General features: G+C 40.3%; 3 protein-coding genes across 9 annotated transcripts in view; all 3 read left to right on the top strand.

Moving 5' to 3' along the window:
* The first annotated feature begins 1,029 nt into the window (after nucleotides 1–1,029).
* esrrd (estrogen-related receptor delta) lies at nucleotides 1,030–11,495 on the top strand. Its single transcript, XM_074640894.1, has 10 exons — nucleotides 1,030–1,276; nucleotides 1,522–1,607; nucleotides 4,188–4,580; nucleotides 5,062–5,404; nucleotides 5,852–6,005; nucleotides 6,397–6,513; nucleotides 7,375–7,482; nucleotides 7,563–7,724; nucleotides 7,832–8,104; nucleotides 10,818–11,495. The coding sequence occupies exons 3-10, from the start codon at nucleotides 4,525–4,527 to the stop codon at nucleotides 11,054–11,056; spliced, it is 1,452 nt and encodes a 483-aa protein (XP_074496995.1). The 5' UTR covers nucleotides 1,030–1,276; nucleotides 1,522–1,607; nucleotides 4,188–4,524; the 3' UTR covers nucleotides 11,057–11,495.
* A 376-nt stretch (nucleotides 11,496–11,871) lies between these two features.
* On the top strand, nucleotides 11,872–18,782 carry ilkap (integrin-linked kinase-associated serine/threonine phosphatase). 6 transcript variants are annotated; one of them, XM_074640899.1, is made up of 11 exons: nucleotides 11,872–12,132; nucleotides 12,331–12,409; nucleotides 13,661–13,816; nucleotides 13,941–14,058; nucleotides 14,140–14,246; nucleotides 15,400–15,493; nucleotides 15,816–15,903; nucleotides 16,010–16,146; nucleotides 16,792–16,911; nucleotides 17,266–17,347; nucleotides 18,559–18,782. In XM_074640899.1, the coding sequence occupies exons 2-11, from the start codon at nucleotides 12,364–12,366 to the stop codon at nucleotides 18,697–18,699; spliced, it is 1,089 nt and encodes a 362-aa protein (XP_074497000.1). In that variant the 5' UTR covers nucleotides 11,872–12,132; nucleotides 12,331–12,363; the 3' UTR covers nucleotides 18,700–18,782. The 6 variants fall into 6 exon arrangements, with proteins under 6 accessions (XP_074497000.1, XP_074496997.1, XP_074496998.1 ...); XM_074640896.1 differs by having other exon boundaries at nucleotides 12,321–12,409; XM_074640897.1 differs by having other exon boundaries at nucleotides 11,872–12,137; nucleotides 12,286–12,409.
* An 868-nt stretch (nucleotides 18,783–19,650) lies between these two features.
* The window catches only part of LOC141771028 (arf-GAP with coiled-coil, ANK repeat and PH domain-containing protein 2), a 26,058-nt gene continuing 26,044 nt past the window's right edge, over nucleotides 19,651–19,664 (top strand). For both annotated transcript variants that reach the window (XM_074640892.1, XM_074640891.1), the window contains exon 1: nucleotides 19,651–19,664. This exon is cut by the window's right edge and continues 387 nt beyond it. The gene's annotated coding sequence lies outside the window, so the exon portion shown is untranslated.

Below are 19,664 nucleotides of genomic sequence, written 5' to 3'. Positions count from 1 at the left end.
AAGTACCTCCAATTTGTACTTAAGTACAGTACTTGTGTAAACGTACTTAGTTACATTCCACCACTGTGAATCTGTGCTAGCATGTTGCTAAGCAGCTAGCCGTGTGTACTGAGTCACCTCGGGTGATTCTCTGGTGCTAATCGTCTGTGATCCTCCAGCTGGCTCCATAACCTTAATGCTGCTGTTAAAGTGGATCCAGGTCTCTCTAAGCCTCTTTGTGTTGTAGGCCAATCTGTCCACGCTCTCTCACAGCTTCACCCTCAGGCAGCATTAACGGGATTACACAGGTTCACCCAGTACTGAGGCTGAAACTGTGAGCCAGCGGAATATCAGCTTTCACTTCCACCGCAGGTATCCTGGTCCAACACACACACACACACACACACACACACACACACACACACACACACACGAGTGTGATTACAAACTGACCCCACTGTCAAGTTCTGACCCACCGAGAAAAAAAAATACATCCGTTTATTACACGGTTTTGTGGAATACTCGATTCTGATTGGTCGATCACGGCGTTCTACAATATGTTATTTCTGTATAACTGACCGTTGCTACGTATAACAAACCGTTACTACGTATAATAGACCGTTGCTACGTATAGCAGACCGTTGCTACGTATAACAGACTGTTGCTACGTATAACAGACCGTTGCTACGTATAACAGACTGTTGCTACGTATAACAGACCGTTGCTACGTATAACAGACCGTTGCTACGTATAACAGACCGTTGCTATGTATAGCAGACCGTTGCTACGTATAACAGACCGTTGCTACGTATAGCAGACCGTTGCTACGTATAGCAGACCGTTGCTACGTATAGCAGACCGTTGCTACGTATAACAGACCGTTGCTACGTATAGCAGACCGTTGCTACGTATAGCAGACCGTTGCTACGTATAACAGACCGTTGCTACGTATAGCAGACCGTTGCTACGTATAGCAGACCGTTGCTACGTATAACAGACCGTTGCTACGTATAGCAGACCGTTGCTACGTATAGCAGACCGTTGCTACGTATAACAGACCGTTGCTACGTATAGCAGACCGTTGCTACGTATAGCAGACCGTTGCTACGTATAACAGACCGTTGCTACGTATAGCAGACTGTTGCTACGTATAACAGAACGTTGCCTGGTTTTTGGCCGTCACCATCTTGGTTTCAGAGAGGATTAATAACCACGTGGGGTTCAGTAAATGTTTTCCTTAATAACCTGATGAGTGATGACGTCACACCGGAGGACACGACACTACAGGAAGCTGCAGGTATGTTTGTTAAAATAAGCTGTTCAGCATATTTTCATTAACACAGAGAAACATTTGTTGTTAGCTGCTTTGTTTTAACTGCTTCAGTTACACGTGACAGTGATGATGATGATGATGAACAGCCAGACAGACCTGTGGACGGTCGGGGGTTAAACAACAGGATTTAGGAGGAAACATGGAGGTAACTAGTTTTTATAATGTATTTATTGTCTCTTTTTATTCTCGGTTGTGTAATGTAATACGAGGTGTTACCGTGGAGGCCTGCAGAGAGCCGTGGTGTGATGTGACGGCGGCGTTGACTCAGAGCGCCGATGACCCAGATCTGATCCAGGTGAGTAGGTCAGCTTGTGGGAACGCCGTCGGGGGATTTCACCGTGTGAATCCAGATTTATCTCAGGATATTTTTACTCAGATTATCTCTCTGCACTCGAGGATCATTTCACTGATAAACTGTCTTTAAATGACACCAGACCAACATTATGTCGTTACACCTTCATTATATTACCACATGAATACTGTAATACACGTCACTACTCTTAAAACCAGGATAATAATAATACTTTATTTGGAACTGAGGCAACTTTAACTTAATAAATGAGATGGTGGTAATACAGACAGAATAATATAATGATCAATAATATAATAATTAGGGTTGTCAATCGATTCAAATATTTAATCGCGATTAATCACAAATGTACCTTAAAGGGAGATTAGTCAAGTATTTAATACCCATCATGCACTGCTTCGAGTATCTGATGTTATTGATCACTGTTAGCATTGTTAGCATTGTTAGCATCAACAACTGATCCTGCTGTTCTATATTACATTAACATAAATTATAATAGAAAATAAAAAACAAAACAAAAAACTAAACTTAAAAAAACAAACGTACACTAAAAAAAACTTAACAACTTAAAAAAAAACTTAAAAAAACGTAAACTTAAAAAAACGAAAAACTTTAAAAGCACTTAAAAAAAAAAAAAAAAAACTTAAAAAAAAAAACTAAAAAAAAAATTTAAAAACATAACACTAAAAAAAACTTAAAAACTAAAATAAAAACAGATATTGTCCAGAAACCCTCACAGGTACTGTATTTAGCATAAAACAATATGCTCACATCATAACATGGCAAACTGCAGCCCAACAGGCAACAACAGCTGTCAGTGCGTAAGTGTGTCCTTTATGAGCTGTACTGCAGCCGGTCACCAGGGGGCGATCCAGATGTTTTAGCCTCACTTTTGGGGAGCTGTCATGTCGGCCATTTTCATATACAGACAGACAGACAGACAGACAGACAGACAGACAGACAGACAGACAGAGACAGATGGACAGATGGACAGACAGAGACAGATGGACAGATGGACAGAGGGACAGAGGGACAGAGGGACAGAGGGACAGACAGGTGTAGTTATGTAGCTCTTATGAAACAGCAGATGTAGGTGAGGCTGATCTGAGCAGCCTGAACATCTGAGGGGCAGATTAGGACGCTGTAAGTGTGAGTGTGAGTGTGAGTGTGACGTGGGTGTGTGAGTGTGTGTGTGAGTGTGACGTGGGTGTGTGTGTGGGTGTGTGAGTGTGTGGGAGTGCATCTTGCTGCTTCAGCATCCTCTCTCACACACACAGCTGTTAATCCTCAGCTCTCTCCTGGTTCGTATCCACAGCCTCCGTCCTTTCCACGCTTCCCATTCATTGTCTAAGCGGTCGTGCAATGCATTCTGGGAGTGTGGCGGCACGATTCGAGAGACGGGGCGTCTCGTCGGCCGCTCCTTATTTGCATAAAGTTGAGGTCTAGGCTACTTTATGCAAATCATGGGCGACCGACGCGACTCACCGCCTCTGGAAACTCACTAGAAACTTTTAAACGAACCGTTGTTGATCTAAAATAAAGACGGATTCAACTTCAGGATTATTTCTACATTACATGTTCTCAGAAACACACTCAGTGAACTATAATTAGTTAATGTGTTAAAGATATTAGTGGCGTTAAAATGAATTTGCATTAACACGTTATTATCGCGTTAACTCTGACAGCTCTAATTTATTTAATTTTTAAGATAAGATATTCCTTTTAGTCGTTTTTATTATGGTTATATGAAAAATCACATTTTCCTGTAAATCTTTTTAATACTGAGGTCAAATTTCTACTTCGCACTATCTGATGACATATTTATATATATATATATATATATATATATATATATATATATATATATATCTTATCCTTTAACTTTTCGCATTTTATTTTTATGGAACTTCCAGAATATTTATAGATTTCCAGGATAAGACGCTGGGGAGAAATACTAAATCCCTTTATTATATTTTAATTTATTTGTCTATAAATAATCAAGATCGGTATTTAAAAGATTCCCTGAAACAACACAGAGGACTCAGCTGTTTGATGAAACTAACTTAGTTTTTAATTTTCATTCGCTTCTATATTATCATTTATTATTTATTATTTATTATTTATTGCTGTTGTTATTAGTATTAGTATTACTATTGTTGTTGTTGTATTATTATTATTGTTGCCATGACTTTATTATTATGTTTTTATTATTATTATTATTATTATTACTATTTCTACTACTATTGTGTTTTTTCGATAAATTCATGAATTGTTATAATTATGATTTATTTTCCTTTATTTTATTTTGTTTATTTAAGTGTGCTCTTCCTGTCTTTTGACATTTATTTCTCTGTATTATGATAATAATAATAATAATAATAATAATAATAATAATAATATAATAATAAGGAGGCTCTCAGTCAACATTAATTTGTTAAATGTTTTTATAAAAGCACAAAACTCGGCCTTTGACTGTTTATTTTTATTGATAATAATATTAAATGTTTTTAATGTTTGAGAGGAGCTTCAGACGTGTCCTACATCTGTCACTGTCCTGATCAATAGACCTGATAGAAGAAGTCAGGCTGGTGATGCTGAGTGCTGATTGGCTGATCCTTTCGGCGCCGCCCCCTCAGATAAGACGGATAAATAACGCTGCAGACGCCTCCGAGCCTCAGATGTCTGTCTGTGTCCATCTCTCTGTCTCCTCTCTGCAGGAAACACCAGGTCAGAGGTCACAGAAACTTTATTTCCCACACTGTCCTCTAGGACCTTTAAGCACCACCAGAAAAGCCTTTTTTACTGACTGAAAGCTGAGCGTGTGAACGCACCGCTGAGGCAGGTTTTTATTTGATAGTTTTGTTGGATTTGTGAGACTCACTGATCTGAGATCAGGTTCAGGATGGAGCTGAAGGACTTCAGTCTGACAGACGAATATCACTTCATCAGTCCACAGCGGTGAGAAACTAACAACAACTCAATATTTGTTCATTATTAATTATTATGTATTATTTATCTCTATTTATTTAAATTATTATTTATCTCTATTTATTTAAATTATTATTTATTTATGTCTGTGTTTTTCTACATCTTCTGTTGTTCAGCTTTTCCAACACTTTTAGAAGAAGTTATAAATAGTTTATTGTCATTTATGCAACTATAACAGCAGCTCCACCAGTAGTTTTAGGACTAAAATGTACTTTTAGATCAGTGGCAGTTATAGAAGTATATAGAAATAGATATAGAAGTAGTACTTTTGTGGTACAGATGCTGAATCTTTTTTTGGGAGTTTAAAAAATCTGATGATGTATCAGCCGTAATTCAATTTTATATAATCAAATATTTTAGATAATCATTGATTTAATTTTTTCATTGTTACAATGATCAATCTTTCATTCGTCCATCAGCTGTTTAATCTCACACTCTTCCTCCTCCTCAGCCTCTTGGACTCCTCCTCCTCCTCCTCCTCCTCCTCCTCCTCGTGCCCCGCTGATGAAGCTCAGTCTCCGGCCTCCTTCCTCCACTCCTCCTCCCTCAGTCCCTCCTTCCCTCTGGACACCACGCCCGCTCTCAGCCCCTCACACCGGGCCTTCCTCCTCCCCAGCCCGGCCTCCTCCTCCTCTTCCTCCTCCTCCTCCTCCTACAGCCCCCTCTGTGGAGCGCCGGAGCCAGACTCCCCGACCGGATCTAGTTCCAGCGGAGGAAGCGTCGGAGGCAGCGCCGTGGTGTCGGAGGCTTCCGTGCGTTTCTCGATGTCGCAGACGGATTCGTTTTCAGCACAGGTGAAGAAAGTTTATTATCTATTTTATTGTCTGTTTCACAGCTCAAAACCAAGATGGTGACGACCAGAAACCAAGATGGCGACGGACAAAAACCAAGATGGCGACGGACAAAAGCCAAGATGGCGACGGACAAAAACCAAGATGGCGACGGACAAAAACCAAGATGGAGATGGCCAAATATGTGGTATTTGTGGCACCGTCCTGCTGCCACTAATACTCTTTAGAGCACAACATGTGGATTAATCCGCCGCTGAAACTAGTCCCCAACAAAGTCACTATTTCCTCCTGTTTGTCTGATAAAAAGTGAGCAGCTGTTTTCAAAGTGAAACTATATGTTTGTGTTTTCGACGTCTTCAGTAGGAACCAATGGGCTCTGAGCTTTGGGAGCAGAGTTGATGATGAATGTTCAGACAGCAGCAGAGACTTCAGTGTGTCTCCTCGTTGCAGGTGGACTCCATCCTGAGGGGCGACTACCTGACGGCGATCGGTGCTGTGGGGCCCAAGAGGCTCTGCCTGGTGTGTGGCGACTTCGCCTCCGGGTATCACTACGGCGTGGCATCCTGCGAGGCCTGCAAGGCGTTCTTCAAGAGGACCATCCAAGGTGAGAACCACAGTGTGTGTGTGTGTGTGTGTGTGTGTGTGTGTTGATCAATAAGTGAACTAATAGGCGGAGCTGATCAATACAGCAGCAGTCACTGCATTGATTAGTGTGTGAAGCTATGAGCTCACACATCAGCTGCTGGATTCAGACTAGAGAAACAGCATCCCAGCGTTCAGACGATTGATTGACTGATTGATTGATCGGTCACATCTGATTGATTTTAACACATCCACGGAAGCAAAGAGGACATTTAATTTGTTTAATTATAATAAATATATATACGTTTTAAACCCTTATTTGTATTATTTATTGATCCATCATTACACTCAAAATAACTGTGTCACTGAGTGAGGATGTGATGTCATTGTCCTTCCTGTTTATGGTTGCCTAGGTAACATCGAGTACAGCTGTCCGGTGATGAACGAGTGTGAGATCACCAAGCGGAGGAGGAAAGCCTGTCAGGCCTGCCGCTTCCAGAAATGTCTCCAGGCCGGGATGATGAGGGAGGGTACGTCACGTCTGTCCGTCCGTCTGTCCGTCTGTCCGTCTGTCCGTCAGTCTGTCACAGAGGCTTCCCATGAGTCTTTGCAGTGCTGTTGAGCCTCTGTTTGAAGTGAATGTTAACTTTTTTGATTGGAAAGTCACAGAGCTCAGTTTAAAGGCCACCAAGACCCAAAAGAGATGCAAAACTACCACAAAGAGACTCAAAACAACCACAAAGAGACACAAAACAACCACAAAGAGATGCAAAACAACTACAAAGAGACTCAAAACAACCACAAAGAGACTCAAAACAACCACAAAGAGACACAAAACAACCACAAAGAAACTCAAAACAACCACAAAGAGACACAAAATGACTCCAAAGAGACACAAAACAACTACAAAGAGACTCAAAACAACCACAAAGAGACACAAAACAACCACAAAGAGACTCAAAACAACCACAAAGAGACACAAAATGACTAGAGACTCAGAATGACTAGGGACACAAAATGACCACTAAGAGATGCAAAACAACCACAAAAGAGACTCAAAACAACCACAAAGAGACTCAAAACAACCACAAAGAGATGCAAAACTACCACAAAGAGACACAAAACAACCACAAAGAGACTCAAAACAACCACAAAGAGACACAAAATGACTCCAAAGAGACACAAAACAACCACTAAGAGACTCAAAACAACCACAAAGAGACACAAAATGACTCCAAAGAGACTCAAAATCACTACTAAGAGAGGCTCTTTGTATATCAAAGAGACAGTTGAGAAAAGTTGTCGCTGCACCATTAGTGGTATTTCATGTGTCTTTAATCTGACCTACTGTATCACAGGCTGTGGTTGTGAACGTGGTCTCTGTGTTGCAGGAGTTCGGATGGACCGAGTGAGAGGAGGACGGCAGAAGTACAAGCGGCGGGTGGAGACGGGTCTGGGTTTATACAGCAGAGCGCCGTACAGTCACCCCGTCAGCAGCAGTGAGTTCACACCTGAAGCTCCAACATGAAGATAATAACAACCTGATTTTATTAAATATGAATCACTGACTGTCTTCTAGGAAACAAGGTGGTCTCCCACCTGCTGCTGACGGAGCCCGCCCCGCTGGCTGCCAATCAGGATGATTCCACCAATGACGGCAGCCTGCGGACCCTGCTGACCCTCTGTGACCTCCTGAACCGGGAGCTGCTGGTTCTGATTGGCTGGGCCAAACAGATCCCAGGTACACGCCCACATCACCTGAAGGCTTCTGATTGGCTGGTTTCCTTATGGCCTGATTATCCTGATATTTAATGTGAGTGACACCTGCTCTGCCCCGCCCCCCCTCAGGTTTCTCCGGCCTCTCATTGGTCGACCAGATGTCGCTGCTGCAGAGCGGTTGGATGGAGGCGCTGCTGGTGGGCGTGGCCTGGCGGTCGCAGGGCGCGGCTGGGGAGGAGCTTGTTTTCGCCGGGAACCTGCGGCTGGACGAGGCTCAGTGTCGAGCCGCGGGATTGGCCGACCTGTACGAGGCGCTGCGTCACCTGACGGCGAAATACCAGGCGATGAACCTGAGCCCCGAGGAGGTCGTGACGCTGAAGGCCATGGCTCTCGCTAACTCTGGTACGCACGCACACGCACGCACACACGATATGAGCCAGCAGAGACGTCTATCAACAATACAAAATATGTGTATATGTATCAAATCTAGTGGTGGAAAGTAACTAAGTACATCTACTCAAGTATTGTACTAAAGTACACATTTAGTGCCATCTTGGTTTCTGGCCGTCACCATCTTGGTTTCTGGCCGTCACCATCTTGGTTTCTGGCCGTCACCATGTTTGTTTTTGGCCGTCTTCATCTCGGTCAAGTATTTTGCATTTTCTTGTTGTATATTATACACACTGTAAATCAGTAGCTCTGTGTTAATTTGTGCTCATTTCAGTAGGTGTACTCATGGTATGTATCACACATCTGTGTGAGTAGTTAAGTAACAAAATACATTTACTCAAGTACTTTACTTTACTACAGTTTTGAGGTACTTATACTTGCGTAATTCCATTTTATGGTACTTTATACTTCTACTCCACTACACCCTAGAGGGAAATATTGTACTTTTTACTGCACTACATTTATCTGACAGCTAACATAAAGAGTTTACATAAAAAATATGTACGTTTCTAAAATCCAACACATGACTGATTAAAAAAATATGACGCATTATTATAAATTAATCTACATAACAGTATATTAACAGTAGTTAAAATCAGCCTTGACAACAGTAAAATGCTGCTTACATGAATACAGATAATAATATTCCAATAATACATATAGAATATATTTCACAATGGGTCATTTTGCATAATGAGTACTTTCGATACTTTAAGTGCATTTGGTTAATAATACTAGTTTGTATAAACGTTGTAGTAATAGTACTGTGTAGTAAACCGCGTTAGTGTGGTTGCAGCCTGAGACCACATCACATTAAACCGTTAACCTGAAACCTTCAGAGCTCCCAGCAGGGAGGCAGCTGCCTCTGACACACAAACAGCAACATGAATAAAACTCATATTGATTTACAATTAAGAGAGAGGAGAATGGAGGGGGGTGGGGGGGGTCTGAACTTATTGATCCCAGAGGAGTGGTTATTGACATCGATCAGAGGCTGGGAGCTGAAGCATCATGGTATTGATTAGACCCAGAAACTTTGAGAACAAAAAACTGTCACAAAACACGAATAGAAAAATATCATCAAGTAGAAATATTATATAGAAGTTATTGGATGTTCGCTGTATGGATATGATGCAGATAAACTTTAGATTAGGGCTGTCAAAGTTAATAACACCTCAACACAAACACCATTCATTTATTTAACGCATTAACAAAACTTGTGATTTTTAGGTTGCAGCGGCTCAGTTTTAAAGATAGAGTGAAGATCCTGGTATCATAAGATACTAGAAAACCTGATGAATCCATCGGTACCAACCATGTTATGTCATACAATATCTGTCATAGTTTTGTTTTGTTAATTGATTTCCAATAATAACTTTATACATACATTTGCATAATGCAGCATATTTACCCAAGTTTTTGTTTTTTTTTAGTTTAAGTTTTTTTGAAGTTTTGAATTTTATTTTAAGTGAAAAAAATGTTTAAATAATTTTTAAATGTTTTGTTTTTTTAAGTTTATGTTTTTTAAATTTTTTAAAGATTTTTAGAATTTGTTTTTCGTTTATTTTTGTTTAAGTTTTTAATTTAATTTAAGTTTTTTGATTTATTTTAGTTTTCATGTTTTTTGATTTTGTTTTTTTGATTTAAGTTTTTTTTTAAGTATTTTTTTAAGTTTAAAGTTTTTGTTTTTCTTAATAGTGTTTTTTTGTTATTTTATTTTCTATTATATATATATATATTTTAGGTTCATGGTGATGAAGGAACGTGTCCCTGGGTGACACAGTGAAACTCACTGATGTGTTTTAATGGAGCTCTGTGACTCAGAGGAAGAAGATCATATAGAACAGCAGGATCAGTTGTTGTTGATGCTAACAATGCTAACAATGCTAACACTGATCAATAATAACATCAGACACTCCTGTTGAAGCAGTGCATGATGGGACACTTCCAGCTGAAGTCTGGTCAGTCTCCCACTGTCTGAGCCTCGGATCAATAAAGTTTATTGATGGACTCGGTTCTGGATCTATAAACTGTTAGTTAACTGTCTGGAGGACACGGGGAGGGTGTGTGTGAGTGTGTGTGTGCGTGTGTGTGTGTGTGTGTGAGTGTGTGTGTGTGTGTGTGAGTGTGTGTGTGTGTGTGTGTGTGAGTGTGTGTGTGCGTGTGTGTGTGTGTGTGTGAGTGTGTGTGTGCGTGTGTGTGTGTGTGTGTGTGAGTGTGTGTGTGCGTGTGTGTGTGTGTGTGTGTGTGTGTGTGTGTGTGTGTGTGTGTGTGTGTGTGTGGTACAAACACCCACAGGCTGACCTTGACCTTTCTTTGATCTCCCTCCTACCGACCTCTCGAAAGTGCACTTTAAAGTACTCTCAGTAAACTAGTTTAATATTTTTTCCTGCAAGTATACTTGTAAGTTATCTGAAGTCAACTTAAAGTACTTAGTCAAATATACTTTTCTGTATACTTTTCAGCATAAGTCAAGTATACTTAGACTTTTCTGTACACTTGTCGGTATAAGCTAAGGATACTTAAGTATACTTTTGTTAAGTATATCTCTAATAAGTACATAAAAAGTAAACTGAAAGTATACTCTCTTATGTTGAAGTTTAAAAGAAGTATACTAGTAGTGTCCTAACGTCTTCTCTCCCGCTCTCTCTGCGTCCTCTCTCAGACGCCGACCCGGTGGACTGTCCTGACTCGGTGCAGCGGTTCCAGGACGGGCTCCACGAGGCGCTGCAGGAGTACGAGTCGTCCCGCAGAGAGCAGCGGCGGGCGGGTCGGCTGCTGATGAGCCTCCCTCTGCTGCGACAGACCGCCGACCGCGCCGTGCAGGCCTTCCTGCGGCTGCACCGCCACCGCTGCGTCCCGCTCCACAAACTACTGCTGGAGATGCTCGACGCCAAGGCCTGAACACGTGTCGTCGCTCTGAGACCGCCTTCATCATCATCGTCATCATCCGTCGTCGTCTGAACCTGCTCAGATTTACATAAAGTTTGGATTTTCAATCTATTTTTTTAAAACAAAAATATATTTTTTTTAATGTGAACTTTTTCTCAGAGTGTGATGTGTGTTTCAGTGTGTGCTGGTTTACCTTAAAGGTGAGCTGGTTACCATAGCAACAGCCAGGGAGGAGGAGGATGACGACGACGACGAAGACGGACCAATGTCGTTTTAACATTGAGGGCTTTTATTTTGTTGTCCAAAGACGATTTAATGTTGAAGACTTTTATTTTGTTGATCAAAAACATGTTAACTTTGAGGACTTTTATTTTTGTCAATCAAATATGTTTTAACGTTGAGAACTTTTATTTTGTTGATCAAATAGGTTTTAACGTTGAGGACTTTTATTTTGTTGTTTTTTTAACAGAGCTGATCAATTATTGGCTGCTGATTAGTTTTATTAACTGACTAGTTGATTTAAAGCTTCTAAAATAAAAACATGATTTTTAAATGATTCACGAGTCATTTATTTATTATTTATTTATTATTTATTTATTTATTTTATTTTTGTTTTTATTGTTTGAAAACACAAAACATTTTTAAAGAAAAGCAGCTTAATTTTCAGAGCTGCAACTAACGATTATTTCTTTATCGATTAATCTATTTAATTGATTAATTAAAAAAAATATTTTGTATTATTTATATATAAGTTAATAAGTTCTTATAAATTATATTATTTTTCAGATGTTCTCATCACTGCTCTTTATAGTGTGGTAGAGGCTTTTATTGTGAAGGCTGTCGGAAGTGCTGTGACGCAGATGCTAACCTGATGCTAACCTGATGCTAACCTGGTTCCTCTCTGCAGCTACATGATCTAAATGATGAACGAGCGGCGGACTGAGAGAATCATTCAACGTGTTTAATGAAACGTTTCACACATTTTAACCGTCAACTCATCAACGTTAACTCACGCACGGACTCTGAGCCGTGCACAGGTGCACACAGGTAGCTAACCGGCTAGGCTAGGCTAGGCTAGGCTAGGCTAGGCTGGGCTGGCTGGACTGGACTGGGAGAGGCTAGGCTAGGCTGGGCTAGGCTAGGCTAGGCTAAGCTAGGCTGGGCTGGGCTGGACTGGACTGGGAGAGGCTAGGCTAGGCTGGGCTAGGCTAGGCTAGGCTAGGCTGGGCTGGCTGGACTGGACTGGGAGAGGCTAGGCTAGGCTGGGCTAGGCTAGGCTAGGCTAGGCTAGTTAGCTGGTTGGTTAGCACCTGAGCAGAATGGATCTATTCGACGACCTGCCAGAACCAACACACACCTGCACAGGTGAGTTCAGACCAATTAGCCATTTAATGTTAATAAAACCAGGATGTTGTGAATGGAGAGACTTTAGTTCTGATGATGAATACTATTCTAGATATTATATTTTATTTTCTGCACTATATCATATATTATATATATATATACTATATTAGTACATTTCACCTCATGTTATATTTTATAAGATAACATAATAAGGTTTTGCAGCACAAGGACAGAAATAAATACAAATAAATAAATAAAGTTTAAAAAATAAATAATTAGAAGTATATAAACTATACAGGAGCAATTAAAGTCAAATTAAGTTAAAAGTGAGAGTGGTGGAATAATATATAATGTGATTAAGTAGTGATGATAAATATAGAATTATGATATAAATATAATATAGTAATGTAATAAAACATATTAACATAATAAAGTTTGGCAAAGACAAAAACTTTTTTATTTGTGATTATGTATACAGGTAATGCACATAAATATTATATATATATATTATATATATATATATATATAATACTTATACTGTTGTGATGGTTTAATAAATAAATAAATAAATAAATATATATGTATACTACGATGTGTGCAGCTATAAACAGGAAGTAACATTAAATAAATAGTATAAAGGTTAAAGTGTAGGGCAGCAACTACCGAGTGTTTTCATTATTGATTAATCTGCTGATCATTTTTTTAATTAATAATCGTGTATTCTATGAAACAGCAAAAAACATGTCAAGAAATGTCCATGACAACTTCACAGAGCCAAACGTGACGTCTCCAAATGTCGTTTTGTTCGACCAAACACACAAAAATATTAAGTTTTCAATAATATATGACAAAGAAAAGCAGGAAATCGTCTCGTTTGAGAGGCTGGAATCAGAAGATATTGGAATTGTTTCACTATTTTTGCTTTAAAAAATTACTGAACTGACAAATCGATTATCAAAATAGTTGCCCATTATTTATTTTCAGCTCTAGTAAAGTGTACCGGTGACAGATTCTCACATTAGTTGAAACTTGATCCTGTAACGATGGGAGGATTAATAGGAGTGGAGAAAATGGAAGTCAGCGTTAGTGTGGAAAGAAATGACGTTGGTGTTGGCGTTGGCGTTGAAGGCGTATTGGAGCGTTTATATGATTCTGCTTCAGCTTTAATATGAATGGAAACAAACCATTTTGTACCTTTTTTAAATTCAGGATTTTCTCTCCGTCATGAAGCGTTTTGTTGCTCCTCACCAGTTTGGTTTGATTCTTCTTCAGGTCCAGTTCCAGCAGCGGTCACAGCTCGACCACAGGACACCGAAGAAGAAGAAGAGGAGGAGGAGGAGGAGAAGAGATTAAAACGAAAACGAGAAGACGCCGAGTGTTACGCTGATATAAAAGAGGAGGAGGAGGTCAAGAAAGTTTGTAAAGAAGGTCTTCAGCTCTTCCACCACAATGTTTGTTTCTTTCTCCCTCTAATTACAGTAGAACAGAGTAGAGTACATCATGACATGAACACATGATGTGTTTAAAGACTGACATGTGTGTCGTCGTCCAGGCCTCCCCGTGCTGAAAGGCTACGTGGCGGTGAGGCGTGGCGAGCGGGAGGAGATGCAGGACGCTCACATTCTGCTGCCGGACATGAGCGGCTGTCTGTCCGCTCTGCCGGGACAAGTGTAAGTCCAACAGGAAGTCGTCATCATCAGCGGAGCGAGGGAGCTTTTCGTCTCTCTGACGTGTCCTTTGTGTCCCCGCAGGTCTCGTGTCTCGTACTTCGCCGTGTTTGACGGTCACGGCGGAGCTCGAGCCTCTCGATTCGCCGCGGAGCATCTCCACCACAATCTGGCCAAGAAGTTCCCCAGCGGTGAGTTTTAAAGGGACAGTCCGCCGTTTAATCACCACGTGTCTTTATTTTACTCGTTTCACTGATGTGTCATCGACCGGTATCCATCTTTAACAGCTAAGCACACATTCAAGGTACTTGTACTTTACTTGAGTATTTCCATGTTCTGCTACTTTCTACTTCTACTCCATTACATCTCAGAGTAAATATTGTACTTTTTACTCCACTAGAGTACTAGTTACTTTACAGATTCAGATTATTAATACAGTGTATAAGGAGAGGAGAGCTAGTTAGCGTTAGCTGTTAACTCCGTGCTGCTTACCGGCTGCTAGCAGCTAACGGTAACTAGCTCTCGTCCCGCCGATTTGAACAATAACAAGGAAACAAAAATCTGTTTTAACGCCACTAATTTCTATAACGCTTTAACGCAACTTGTGATTTTTAGGTTGTAGCGGCTCAGTTTTAAAGATAGAGTGAAGATCCTGGTGTCATATGAAACTAGAAAACTTGCATGTCCATTTTCAAAGTGGTCCCTTGACCTCTGACCTCCAGATATGTGAATGTGTGAGGGTTTTTGTTCAAAAAATGTCTGAAAATTATCAGAAAAAAGTCCGAAAAAATTCTGAGAAATGTCCGAACAACGTTCGAAAATGTTTTTATTTTTTTTTGTTTACTTTTTTTTAAAAGTTTTTAATTTTTTTTTAGTTTCATGTTTTTTGAAATTTTGTTTTGAAGTGTTTTTATTTTTATTTTTTTGTAGTTTAAATTACCTTGAAGTATTTTTTTTGTATTTTTTGAAGTTTTTAAGTGGGTTTTTTTTTGTATTTTTATCATTCATACATTTACATAAAGCAGTATATTTGTTCACTCCCATGTTGATAAGAGTATTAAATACTTGACAAACTTCCCTTTTAAGGTACATTTTGAACAGATAAAACATGTGCGATTAACTATTTTATGGATTGACAGTCCTAGAAAATATCCATATTAATGAAATGTCGCCCGGTCTTAATGTGCAGTCGTTCTGCTGTGGGAAGAGTTTTACATTTTATTTGTTTAGGTCTTAAAACGTATTAAATTAGATTATAAATAGTTAGTTATTTCTCTTCTGAAGATGAACAGGATGAAACGGATCGCTGCCTCCTTAACGGCTGAAACGTGTCGTCTCTTTCAGGAGAAACGGAGAATGTGGACAAGCTAATTAGGAAATGTCTCCTGGACACTTTCAGGCAGACGGATGACGACTTCCTGAAGAAAGCTTCCAGCCAGTAAGAGTTCACAGAGAAACCCTGAATACAAACGCTGTGCAGTCACTACGTTGCTACGTTACAACGTTACAACGTCACAGGGCAGACTTTAAGTCATTTTTTAGACTTATTGTAAGATTTGATCATGAATAAATGTCTATAAATCCTCTCAGAAATCATAGAAAGAAGACGCTTCAGAAACATCATCAGTTTTCTTCAGTCTCACAGTAATCCAGTGATAGTGGTTTGTACGTCCAGGAGATGATCACAGATCAGTCAGCTCTCTGATGTTAATGGAGAATAATTCAGCCTCCGTCAGTCGTCTCTCTGTATTGTGCAACAGGAAGCCAGCGTGGAAGGACGGCTCCACGGCGACCTGTGTGCTGGTGGTGGACGACGTGGTGTACGTGGCCAACCTGGGAGACAGCAGGGTAACGCTGGGATTCTAACAGAGTGCTCTATGTATGACCTTAAATACCCGTCAGATGAACGTCTGCAGGACAAGCTGTCAGCCTGTGCGTGTGTGTGTGTCTGCAGGCGGTGTTGTGTCGGATGGAGGCGACGGGAGGAGCAGACGGACGGAGGAGGTCGTTGACTCTGCCTCTGAGTACCGATCACAACCCGACCATCTACAAGGAGAGGATGAGGATCCAGAGAGCGGGAGGCACCGTCAGGTACACCACCTACAAACAAACACTCCAGTTAGGATGGAGCCTAGCCGGAGGGGTCGGTCGCACCACCGGCGTGTCTCACCCACACCGTCGGGGAGGTGGAGCGTGAGCGCATGCGATAGGACCCGAAAGATGGTGACGAGAAGTTAACGTCACGCTGCCGTAAAGTGGTATCGGATCCGTTGTATTGGAGCCGTTTTACGAGTACATGAGCACAGTATTGGACCCGATACCCGATACTGTTACCCTGATTAAAAATCACAGATTTCTCTGGTTTGAAAAACGCACACAACTCAAGAAAATATAGAACATCGGTCTTGTTGTTTTAATGCAGGAACAGTTACATATTCTACCTCTCTATATCTATTCTGCTGCTGGACGAAGCTAACGTTTAACGGTGTGTGTGTGTGTGTGTGTGTGTGTGTGTGTGTGTGTGTGTGTGTGTGTGTGTGTGTGTGTGTGTGTGTGTGTGTGTGTGTGTGTGTGTGTGTGTGTGTGTGTGTGTGTGTGTGTGTGTGTGTGTGTGTGTGTGTGTGTGTGTGTGTGTGTGTGTGTGTGTGTGTGTGTGTGTGTGTGTGTGTGTGTGTGTGTGTGTGTGTGTGTGTGTGTGTGTGTGTGTGTGTGTGTGTGTGTGTGTGTGTGTTGCAGGGACGGCCGGGTGCTAGGCGTCCTCGAGGTGTCCCGGTCCATCGGAGACGGTCAGTACAAACGCTGTGGAGTCATTTCATCCCCCGACATGAGGAGGTGTCAGCTCACAGCCAATGACAGGCAAGAACACAACCACAGACGCTGATTGGTTACACTCTACACATGTTTATGAAGGTGCAGCTGGTTAGCTTAGCTTAGCATAAAGACTGGAAACAGAGGGAAACAGCTAGCCTGGCTCCACCTCCCAGCTTCTGTAAAGCTCCCTGATGAACACGTTATATCTAGGTTGTTTAATCTCATCTTGGGTGGTGATGTTTTCTTGCAGAAACAGGAAGTTGCAGCTGCTGACGTCTCTCTCTCTCTCTGTTTGTTTGTTCTCTCTCTCTCTCTCTCTCTCTCTCTCTCTCTCTCTCTCTCTCTCTCTCTCTCTCTCTCTCTCTCTCTCTCTCTCTCTCTCTCTCTCTCTGTCTGCAGGTTTATCATCCTGGCCTGTGACGGTTTGTTCAAAGTGTTTTCTGCTGATGAAACCGTTAAATTCGTCCTCAACATCCTGCAGGTTTCTCTCTCTCCTCTTTTAAAGGAGGATTGATTACAGCTCAGGTCTTCATCTGTCGTTCTTCATGTAGTTGTAGTTGTGCTCACAGTCTTCCTGTGCAGTCACGTCACATGTTCTGTCGCCTTATCAGAGGAACGTCGCCCTGCAGACACCCACAGTTTCAGACGTACACAAGCACAAGTCTAAACGACAGCGAAGTGATGACCCTACGCAGTGGTTCATGTTACAAAGCTAACGTTAGCTAGCCTATCCTCTGTAACGCCATGGGAACCAGCTGGCTAGCTTCAGATTTAAAACAATATACACAAATATTATTTAATATAATACTAGAAACGTGGACTATTATTTTAATAATGTTGGCAGCCGTCATAGAGTTTATCAATCTCCGTCCGTACGTCTCAGTCTGTGGGTCTGCAGGGCGATGATGTCGCTTTATTTTGATTTAGCTTTTTGAAGACAATATGTTAGTTGTAGTCTACTTTTAGTCATTTAGTAAAAAAACAGTAAAGTTTTAGTCTCATTTTTGAGTTGGATTTGTGATTTTGTTGTTTTATAAGCTTTTAGAGGCAGCTGGTGGTGATTGCCACCTGTGAGTCTTTCTAAGAGTCATAACTCGATCAGATGTCAGCGGTCAGTGTCTCTGATTATGAAGCTGAGCTGACTGATTAACATCAGTAGAGGAAAAAAAATCTTTTTCTGTTTGTTCACAAATAAGACAATAACAACGACAGCGTATTAGAGCCATTGTAGAGGGGAACAAAAAAAAGTAATATTGTCCTGAAAATTGAATATTTACGGGGAAAAATAACAAATTTACGATACCAAAAAAATAATTGAAATTTTTTTTATTTTTTTTTTATATTGTCTGAGATTATAAAGTCATAAATTAACGAGAAATTACTCAAATTTATTAAAAAAAATTTTTTTTTTTATTGTCTGAGGTTAAAGAGTAACAAACACACATGAAGCACATATATATTTATATTTATATTTTTAAATTCACAGCAACTTACAGTCTCTCATGATATTATTATCTCTGATGTCCGTCGTGTGTAGCTCCGCTCAGAAATCAAAGAAGAAGAGACGCTCTTTATAACTGCAGAACTTTCTAAATGTTTGCTTTTCTCTTGGTGTGATCGCACCGTTAGTAACGTTAAAAAACTACCAAAATAAGACGAGAGTTGTAATAAACTGGAGTTATTATCCTGCAGGAGGAGAGCGTGGAGCCGAGGTCGGGGCTGACGGAGGAGGAGGTGAAGTTTGAAGCTGCTTGCCAACAGTTGGCCAGTGAGGCGGTGAGGCGAGGCTGCGCCGACAACGTCACTGTGATCCTGCTCTCTATCGGCTTCTGAACACACACACACGCACACACACGCACACATCTGGCTGACCTCCTCGCTGTCTCGTCTGTTTTCCAATAAAAGTATTTTCTTTATCTCGGCTGTAGAAGTGATTTAATGATCTGAGTGTTTGTGTCTCCAGATGTGATGGTGTTGAATGTTTGTGATGAACTGAAGGACGAAGTGGTCCTTTTATAAGATAAAGAGATGATCCTTTATTGGTCCCCACGGCGGGGATGTTTGCAGGATTACAGCAGCAAAGAGGGACAGTGCAAACAACAAGAGGCATCAGTAAAAGAACAAAATAAGATCTAATAAATAAGCAAGAAAAGAAAAGAACGACAAAACAAGTTAAATTAAGAAATTAGAGGAGAAAAAGCTCAATGGTGAGAAGCAGCTGCTGAGATATTAAGTCATTATTTTGAGATAAGCAATTATTTTAAGATACTAAGTCATTATTTTGAGACACTAAGTCATTATTTTGACAGTTTCTACATTTTAAAATACTAAGCCATTATTTTGATATACTCATTCATTATTTTTGAGATATTAAGTAATTATTTTGAGAGAAATAAGTCATTATTTTGACAGTTTCTCATCATTTTAAAATACTAAGTCAATATTTTGAGATAAGCCATTATTTTGATATACTAAGTCATTATTTTAAAAATACTAATTCATTATTTAGAGACACTAAGTCATTATTTTGACAGTCTGTCATCATTTTAAATACTAATTCATTATTTTGAAATATTAAGTCATTATTTTAAATTACTAATTCATTATTTTAAAATACTAAAACAATATTTTGGGACACTAAGTCATTATTTCGAGAAAATTTGTCATTATAATGACTTAAAAAATATTTTTTTAATCACAAGCTTTCATCTTATGTTTTTGGCGGAAATGGTCATCCACAGCACGTCAACGTCTGGCAGCGTCACCTCATTAATATTCATGAGCTGAGCCTTCTCCAC

The sequence above is a fragment of the Sebastes fasciatus genome, chromosome 7 (assembly GCF_043250625.1).
Source record: "Sebastes fasciatus isolate fSebFas1 chromosome 7, fSebFas1.pri, whole genome shotgun sequence".
NCBI classification, from domain to species: domain Eukaryota; kingdom Metazoa; phylum Chordata; class Actinopteri; order Perciformes; family Sebastidae; genus Sebastes; species Sebastes fasciatus.
The sequence above is the reverse complement of the archived record's forward strand: the minus strand, read 5'-3'. Positions and strand labels throughout refer to the sequence as shown.

Excerpts from the sequence above, each read along its gene's own strand:
- esrrd (XM_074640894.1), top strand. The coding sequence starts at position 4,525 with ATGGAGCTGAAGGACTTCAGTCTGACAGACGAATATCACTTCATCAGT. Across the intron at positions 4,581-5,061 it reads CACTTCATCAGTCCACAGCG|CCTCTTGGACTCCTCCTCCT; the intron begins GTGAGAAACTAA and ends CCTCCTCCTCAG. Across the intron at positions 7,483-7,562 it reads CAGTCACCCCGTCAGCAGCA|GAAACAAGGTGGTCTCCCAC; the intron begins GTGAGTTCACAC and ends ACTGTCTTCTAG.
- ilkap (XM_074640899.1), top strand. The coding sequence starts at position 12,364 with ATGGATCTATTCGACGACCTGCCAGAACCAACACACACCTGCACAG. Across the intron at positions 13,817-13,940 it reads CAAGAAAGTTTGTAAAGAAG|GCCTCCCCGTGCTGAAAGGC; the intron begins GTCTTCAGCTCT and ends GTCGTCGTCCAG. Across the intron at positions 14,059-14,139 it reads TCCGCTCTGCCGGGACAAGT|GTCTCGTGTCTCGTACTTCG; the intron begins GTAAGTCCAACA and ends GTGTCCCCGCAG.